Genomic DNA, 9,372 nt, shown 5'->3' on the forward strand with positions numbered 1-9,372 from the left:
AACTTTGGGCCTGGGCGCTGTCCCTCAGCTCTTCAGCTCAAGGCTAGCACTCTACCACTTGAGCCACAGCACCACTTCCGGCTTTTTTCTTTTTGCTTTATGGTGCTGAGGAATCGAACTCAGGGCCTCAGGCATGCAAGGTAAGCGCTCTACCACTGAGCCACCTTCCCAGCCCCTCTCATTTAGATTTTGTTAGCCAAACTTTCCAGCTTTGGCATTGATAATTCTATGAGATTTTGTTCTTTTGATAAAACAACATTTTGGGGGTTAGGAATGTGGCTTAGTTGGTAGAATGCTTGCCTAGCATGCATGAGGTCCTGGGTTAGATTCCTTGGTACCACATAAGCAAAGAATAAATAAAAGAAATAAAAAAATTTTAAAACTCATTAAAAATTAGCTTAAGAAAATATTTTTATGCCTGGCGCCAGTGGCTCATGCCTGTAATCTGAGGATAAGATCTGAGGATCACAGTTCAAAGCCAACCCAGACAGGAAAGTCCATGAGACTCTTTTTTTTTGGTTGGTTGCGGGGCTTGAACTCTGGGCCTGGGCACTGTCCTTGAGCCTCTGTGCTCAAGGCAAATGCTCTTGAGCCAAAGTGCCACCTATGCCTTTTTTGTTCCTGTTTATGTGGTACTCTATCACTAAGCCACCTTCCCAGCCCATGAGACTCTTTTTTAATTATGAAACTACAATACAGAGGGGTTACAATTACTTGGACAAGGTAATGAGTACATTTCTTATCAAGAATTGTTGCCTCCTCCTTTGTTTCCCCTTCCCATCTCCCCCCTCCCCCACCCCTCCTTCCCTGGCGAAAGTTGTAAAGTGCATTTTTCAACATAACAACTTGTACATCTCATTGTTGCAATGGGTCCACCTGTATCCCTATTTAAACGATTTGTTTTTTCCCTTCCCCTCCACAGATTACACCAATATCAAATACAGTGCTCTAATAAAATACTCTGAAAAAGCTGGAAGCTGGTACTGCGGTTCAAGTGATAGAGTTCTAGCCTTGAGAAAAAGAATCTCAGGGACAGTAGGTGGGCCCACTGTTCAAGCACCAGGACTGACTAAAATAACATTTTGAAATCAGCGTAATATCAACGAAAGAAATTTTACTTCTCTACTCCTGTCAATCAGATTAAACATATGCTAACCTGAGATAATGGTACCATCTTCATTTCCTCAGCAGCTGAAGCAAAGTAGTAATGAATAAAGGAACTCTCTTTTGAAGAAAGGTTCTGAAACAAAGGAAATGCCTGCACCCAAGACAATGGATAAGAAAGCTCTAATTCTCCGTTGGTTGTACTTATTTCCATCATAATGTCTTTCAATTTCAGCTCTTCTTTTTGTGAAATGGGAGTGTTTAGCTCAAGGAAAATGAATTCACTGGATTTTGCTATGAAAGAAATAAAAACAATTTTATCACTACTATTATTTTTCAATGGGATTATAATTAACATAATGTAATACCAGTAAGAATAATACAAAACTCAATGAAGCATTCTGTATGTGAAGGGATAACCCAGGCAAATTAGAATCCCAAAATAGGTAACTATTAGTAACCTAGAACCAAAACTAAGTTTGACTCCTGTTCTAGTTAACTAGAATGGAAACTCTGCAATTATACTGATAGAATTCCCATTCCTACTAGTGCTAACAAACATTTGTTGATGAATAAATGATAATTAAGCAATTACTTTTCACTAGCCTCCTCTAGAGATTTATCCATCAACCAAGCAAGATATTCTAATTAAACACCTTCACTTTTTCATAAACCATTAACAACAACAATAGTCTCAAAAGACACTTCCTTATCTTGAACTTATTATATATTTCTTCATATTACCTACAACTTCTTGTTACTTTATCTTGAATTTTCTTGCCAGAGTAATTAGATCAGGAAAATGAGTAATTTTAGAAGTATAAAATGCTGGACGCCAGTGGCCTGTAATCCTAGCTACTCAGGAGGCTGAGACCTGAGGGTCACGGTTCAAAACCAGCCCGGGCAGGAAAGCCTGTGAGACTCTTATCTCCAATAAACCTCTAGAAAACTGGAAGTGGCTGTGTCTTAAGTGTAGAGTACTCTCCTTGAGCTGAAGAGCACAGGGACAGCACCCAAGCCCACAGTTCAAGCCCCACAACTGACCAAAAAAAAAAGCATAAAATTTAGCTTACTATGTAAATCTACAATGTACAAGAAAGTAGGTGGAAAGAAGGCAAAGAAATCAAAAGATAAGGGACTGGGAAGGTGGCTCAGTGGTAGAGTGCTTGCCTTGCATGCATGAGGCCCTGGGTTTGATTCCTCAGCACCACATAAGCAAAAAGAAAAAAACCCGGAAGTGGCGCTGTGGCTCAAGTGGTACTTAGCCTTGAGCTGAAGAGCTGAGGGACAGCGCCCAGGCCCAGAGTTCAGGCCCCAAGACCAGACACACACACACAAAAAAAAAAAAATCAAAAGATAAAAACAAAATTTTAGTAATCTGACTTAATTCTAAACCAATTCTATTTTCAACTTCATAATGAGTTGAAGACTAAACAAATTTTAGAAAAAACTCATGATGCCTATATACAGACTAACTATGAAGGAAACTGATATTTTTTTTTCCAAAAATTAAGAAAATGTTGAAGGTAAGTATCTTTTATTTAACTTTGTCACTAGTTAAATGTCACAATCTATTAGAAACAATGCCAAAAAATCTCATGAGAAAAGTAAGTAAATAACTAAATGATTGGGCTGGGAAGGTGGCTCAGTGGTAGAGCGCTTGCCTTGCATGCTCAAGGCCCTGGGTTCGATTCCTCAGCACCACATAAGCAAAAAGAAAAAAAGCCGGAAGTGGCACTGTGGCTCAAGTGGTAGAGCACTAGCCTTGAGCTGAAGAGCTGAGGGACAGCGCCCAGGCCCAGAGTTCAGGCCCCACGACCGGACTAAAAAAAATAAATAAATAACTAAATGATAGCTCTTTTTCCAAAAGCACAGAAAATTTTTGTTTTTAAGGTAAACAATTTTTCATGTTTTTTAAAGTATTCTTTTCATTTTATAAGATAACTTCATTAACCTAAATAAAGTTACCAGGAGAAATCATATCAATAAATAAAATAATTATCTTATATAATACTATGGGATAAAATTATTTTTATTCAATAAAATTTAATAATTATATTTTTGAAATTATTTTTAGAACACTTATTTTATGACTTAATTTTTAAAACATTTCATAAGACCTCTAAGGTCATCCTGATATTTAGTTATTTTCTACTCACACTGCTGGCTTAATAGAGAGTTCTCTAACTGGGTCTGAATTTCTTGAAGATAACTTGAAGAAACCCAGAGGAAAAGGATAGCATGACTCCTTTTACTGTAATCTTCATCCTTACTTTTCCACAATCCAAACCTCTTCAAATGTGTGGTGTCTACTACCAATGAAACCTCATTCAGGGACACTGAAACAAATAAAGGTAATAATATAAAAGTTAATCTATTTAGGAAGATAGCACATATGTATATATGACAGTTCTTAATAAATTTTTCTAAAAGATAAATACATAAAGTTTTTAGAATCATGTTTCTAGTATCCTTCATTAAACTTAGTTGAAATATCTCAAGCAGTATTGCCAAAATAAAAATACATTCGAAATTAGGAAGTGTTGAAGAATTATTAACTGATAATAAAATACAGCCATTTGGTTTCTCACATTATATGATTTCAGTTATGTATAGAAAACTGAAATTTAAGGCTAAATTTACAAAGCATTATACAGGGACTTGGGGAATAGCTCAACTAGGAGAACATCTGCCTAGTAAGCATAAGGACCTGAATTTAAACCCTACTCCACCAAAGATGTAGGGAGAGAGAAAATTTTATGTACTAATATGTCTCACTAAGAATTATATCATTAGCAAAAAGGAGGATAAATATCACTGTTGAAACTCAGATTATCTTAAACTTGTTTTACATTTTTATCTTTCCTATCTTGGTCAGTATTTGACAGAGCCTACATATGCTGACAAGCAATCCAACATTGACAAACATGCTCAAGTCTCAATAGTATTTTAATTAAGACTCCAAATACTATCTTAGACCAATTTCTGACTATATTTCTCCTCTAAAAGTATTTTTATTTCCCTATATAGACAAACCTCTAACAAGAGTCTCATGAATAATAGGAGATTCTGATGGGTCTAAATAACTACACTGAATTATGCTTTTGATTCCTTCCTGAACGAAAGAAATCTCTTAAGGTTTTCTTTTAATTCAAATATCCATATAATACTTGTTTAAAGAAAACCTGAAGATCAAGTTCTGGTGGCTCATACCTGTTATCCTAGTTATTAAGGAAGATAAATACAGAGGATTGCAGTTAGAAGGCCCTGTGGGCAGAAAAAGTCTGCGAGATTCTATCTCTAAAAACCCAGAAAAAAAGGAAAAAGAAAAAAGGCCAACAAAAAAAGCAGGCTGAAGATATTATGGCTAAGTGGTAGACTGCCAGCCAACTGTAAGGTCCTCAGTTCAAATTCTGATATTGCCAAAAAAAAAAAAGGTAATAATCATGAGACCCTGAGTTCAAACACCAATACTAAAAGCAAAACAAAACAAGGAAAAACAGTAAATCCTAAAGGAAATTTAGCCCAACTTTAAGAAAACAGCAATTCTACCAGAAAAGCAACCATCAGTTAAGTATAACCAAGGTGAGTGCTCATCTGAAATAGTACTCTCAATTAGTACTTCTCCATGCTTTATCTCTTGACACCTTGCCACTCAATGTAGTCCTCAGCCAGCAACACTGGTATTACTTGGGAGTTTAGCATCAGGCCTTCCATAGATTCCAGTTTAACAGATCCTTGTCAGGTGACTAATTGTGAACATTAAAGTTTGAAAATGATTTTATAGTGAGCATTCAAATACTTGATTAACCAGTTATCTTTATGTTCCAAGACCACTATTTTATTCTTCACGTTGTAACTTCTCCATTCTAAAAACTGACAGTAAAACTGGTAACAGATTAAAAGAAAACTGGGTGAAAAACCCTCAAAAAAATTGCTCATCATTTTTTCTTTATGCAGCTCACAACTATATACCGACTTTTCTATCCTTCTTGCTTAGTAAAAGAACCCTAATTTAGGGAGCAAGATAGCTAGTTTAGAAAAAAAAATTTGTTTCCTAGTTTTCTTTGCCAAGAGGTATGTGCCCATTCAATCGAGTAAGCTAATAAGTAGAAGGGGTCAGGTAACCAGTGCATCCAAGAATTCCCTTTTAAAGGGTGAGAGATAGATTGCACTAGCTATCTATGTCCCTTTCTCCTACCTTCTATCTGGAGGAACATTAACATGATGATGGAGTATAAATAGCCCTATTTGCCAGTTTTGAGAATCAAAGTCAAATGCCAAGAATAAGAAAATATTAAAAGAATCTAGAAGTTGGGAGCTGGTGGGTCACGCCTATAATCCTAGCTACTGGAGGCCAACCAGGGCAGAAAAGTCCTAGAGACCCTTATCTCCAATTAACCACCAGAAAACGGGAAATGAAGCTGTGGCTCCAAGTGGTAAGCGCTAGCCTTAAGCAAAAAAGCTCAGGGACAGCAGCCATGCCCTGAGTTTAAGCCCCAAAACCAACAATAACAACAACAACAACAACAACAAAAAGAATCTGGACCTCCAATGACCAAGGAAACACAGCACTAGTTCAGTCTATCTCTGGATTTCTTCTATATAAGGAAAAATAGTTCTTTGGATTTCTTCAATATAAAGAAATGCATTTCTTGAGCAATTGTTACAAACAGCCCAACATAATTAATAGTAAATATAAATATGGATAAATGAATTAATCACTCGAGTTGCATGGAAAAAGAATAAGTATTCATACCTATTGGTTCCCATCCACAAATATCATTTGTGTGTATATCTATCAGTTTGGGGGCTTAAATTCAGGACCTAAGCTCAAGGCTAATGCTTTACTGGTTGAGCCACAGCTCCATGTCCAGCTTTTTACTTGTTACTTGGAGATAAGAGTTTCATAGACTTCTCTGCCTTGGATGGCTATGAACCTTGATCTTAGATCTCAGCTACTCCAGTAGCTAGATTATAAGTATGAGCCACTGGAACCTGGCCACAAATATCTTTGAAATGCCTTATTTGGATTTTGTCTTTTTAATGCCTTGTTTTAAAAAGGTTTTGCAAATGAATAAACAGCACAGACAATATTTGAGAAAGAAATCCAGCATTTTCTTCTTTAAGAAATATCAGGCCTTATCACTATATTTTAATGTAATTACACTTTGTAATTAAAACTGTCTTTTTAAAACCATATTGGTTAGAAAAATATAAGAAACCTATTTAAGGCAGTGTACAAATAATAATTATAAAGAACTAAAATATCAATTTTTATATCTGTATAAGAATTTGAAAAGTAGCTCTCTCTACTATTTAGGTTTTAAACTATAGATTATAGACACTATCTTTTCTGAAATTATTTTCTTTTGAAGTCACATATCTTTGCTTTTATCTAAATATAATAATTTGAAATATAATAATATAACTTAATATATAATAATTCATTACCATTTTGTACTAAGAACTTCAATTTATTATTTTTCAGCTTCATATATTCTTGCTAGCTATATGGTAATTTAATTATCAGATTAACATTATAATCTAATTATTAGACTATCATCAGAATTTTTTTGGGGGGGAGGGTCAGTCGTGGGGCTTGAACTCTGGCTTGGGCGCTGTCCTTGAGCCACAGCACCACTTTCTCATCAGAATTTTTTATTCTGAGCATGGGGTATCTGAGGAATCCAATTAAAAGTTACTTTGATCATATCTTCAACTTAAAATAGAAGGTTAATTTTCATTTCTAAAGTGCTATTTGTGTGTATATTTTTATTCTTCATTCTTTTTTATAATCTGTCTCTAAGGAGATAATTCTCTATGTTCTTATTTTTGCCATTTTTTATTTGGAAAAGTTTAAGTTGGAGAGAGAATAAAAATATGGTCTGAGTCTCTTTAAGTTGAAGATATGTTGTCCAGTCCACTTTACCCAGATAAGAAATGGTATAAAATTATACTACAAAGCCATCATAACAAAAATAGCATTGCATAACATGTAAAACCAGATAGAAAACCCAGAAATGTAGCCATGCAGCTAACCGCCATCAAAAAAGTATGTTGAAGAAAAGAGCCTTCTGGAAAGGCAATCACAGAAACAGCAGGACAAAGGATGAACTAATATAACAATGATATTCACTTGACACTATGCTGGAAATGAACAATACAACTTGGGGAAGGAGGGGAGTAGAGAAGGGTAAATGGGAGAAAATGAGGGAGGGGGTAACAGTGTTTAGAAAGAAATGTACTCATTACCTTACTTATATAACTGTAACCCCTGTTCATCACCTTTACAATAAAGATATATTTTAAAAAAGAAAGAAAAGAGCCTTCTCGACAAATGATGCTAGAACTTGGATACCCATATCTTGAAAACTAGGACTACATTCCTCTCTCTCATCCTTGACCAAAATTAATTCAAGGTGAATCAAAGACCTTAATGTAAGACCTGAAATCCTTTTATAAAAAAATTTTTTAATTGTAAAGTTGATGCACCAAGGGGTTACAGTTATGTAAGGTAATAAAGACATTTTTTTGAACAGTGTTACCTCCTCCCTCATTTTCTCCCACTTTCCCTCCCCCTTGCCTCCCCTCCTCCCAGTTGTAAAGTTCATTTCCAACATAGTGTCCTGTGAGTGTCTCTGTTGCATGAGTTCACCTTTTGTCCCACTGTTTCTGTGATACCCTTACCTTCCCCAAATCAGATAAACTTATATAACACAAAGAATACCAAAATCAGAAACAGTGACCATGGGAATAAACCAGAGGAGAAAAAAAATTGAAAGACAAAAGAAATAAGTGCAAACAATACAGAAAGAGGGAAGGAAGGAAGGAAGGAAAAAGAAGGAAGGAAGGAAAGAAAATTCGGAAGGAAGGAAGGAAGAAAGAAGGGGGGAGGGAGGGAGGTGGGAGAGGGAGGGAGGGAAGGGAAGGAAAGGAAGGACGGGGGGAAGGACGGACAAAAACCCTCTTGCTTCCACTTTGTGGAGATCATTTCAATTATCATCATTTTATACCTGAAATCTTTTTTTTATGGGGGGGGGGTCCCGTCGTGGGGCCTGAACTCTGCGCCTGGGCGCTGTCCCTCAGCTTTTCAGCTCAAGGCTAGCGCTCTACCACTTGAGCCACAGCACCACTTCCAGCTTTTAATTTTTTGCTTATGTGGTGCTGAGGAATTGAACCCAGGGCCTCGGGCATGCAAGGCAAGCGCTCTAACACTGAGCCACCTTCCCAGCCCTATACCTGAAATCTTTTAAGTTGTAAAAACTATACCAAAAGCACTTCAAAGTATAGGCATATTGAGGACTTTCTGAACAGAATGCCAATAACTCAAGGATAAAAAGAATTCACAAATGGGATTGAACTAAAAATCTTCTGTATATAAAAGAAAACAATTTTCTGGGTAAAAAAAACCCTACAGAATAGGAGAAAATCTTTACAGGCTAATGATATGACAAGGGATTAATACCCAGAACATATAAAAAGTTCAAAATACCAAATACCAAAAGAATAATTCAATCAATAAATGGGAAAATTAACAGCTTTCAGAAGAAAACTTACAAATGAATAATAAACATATGAAATATTCAAGGAATATTCAAGGAAATGAAAATCCAAACATTGATATTCCAATTCCCCTAGGTCAGAATGGCTTCATCAAGAAAACAACAAGGAAGTGGAGCCGTGGCTCCTAGTGTCTAGAGCATGAGCCTTGAGTGAAAAAGGTCAGGGAAGCATCAGGCCCAGAGTTCAAGCCTCACAACTGACACAAATAAAAAGAAAGGAAAAGAACAAATGCTGAAGAGGATACAGAGCACGGTACAGAGAGGAAAGGAGCCCTCAAAAAAAACAAAACAAAAATCAGTACTACCATATGACTCTACCACTTTTGGCCACACATTTAAAGGTCCATAAAAGATACCTGAACAGGCTAGGAATGTAGCTTAGTGGTAAAGTGCTTGCCTAGCACACATGAAGCCCTGGGTTTGATTCCTTAGTACAACATAAACAGAAAAAGCCAAAAGTGGTGCTGTGGCTCAAGTTGTTGAGTGCTAGCCTTAAGCATAAAGAGGCTCAGGGACAGGGCCTAGGCCCTGCATTTAAGCTGCAGGACTGGCAAAAATAAAAAATAAAAAAGATACCTGAGGGGCTGGGAAGGTGGCTCAGTGGTAGAGCGCTTGCCTTGCATGCCTGAGGCCCTGGGTTCGATTCCTCAGCACCATATAAGCAAAAAGAAAAAAAGCCCGAAGCGGCACTGTGGCTCAAGTG

The 9,372-nt window shown here is 36.6% G+C and overlaps 1 protein-coding gene across 1 annotated transcript in view; it reads right to left on the bottom strand.

Annotated features, from left to right (window-relative positions):
• The window catches only part of Senp7 (SUMO1/sentrin specific peptidase 7), a 95,460-nt gene that overhangs the window by 18,678 nt on the left and 67,410 nt on the right, over positions 1-9,372 (bottom strand). The window contains exons 10-11 of the mRNA XM_013024097.1: positions 3,264-3,443; positions 1,157-1,398 (exon numbers count right to left, since the gene is read on the bottom strand). Of these exons, the coding sequence (XP_012879551.1) occupies positions 1,157-1,398; positions 3,264-3,443 (422 nt within the window). The remainder of the gene's footprint in view (positions 1-1,156; positions 1,399-3,263; positions 3,444-9,372) is intronic.

This window comes from Dipodomys ordii, unplaced genomic scaffold (genome assembly GCF_000151885.1).
Source record: "Dipodomys ordii isolate 6190 unplaced genomic scaffold, Dord_2.0 Scaffold73, whole genome shotgun sequence".
NCBI classification, from domain to species: domain Eukaryota; kingdom Metazoa; phylum Chordata; class Mammalia; order Rodentia; family Heteromyidae; genus Dipodomys; species Dipodomys ordii.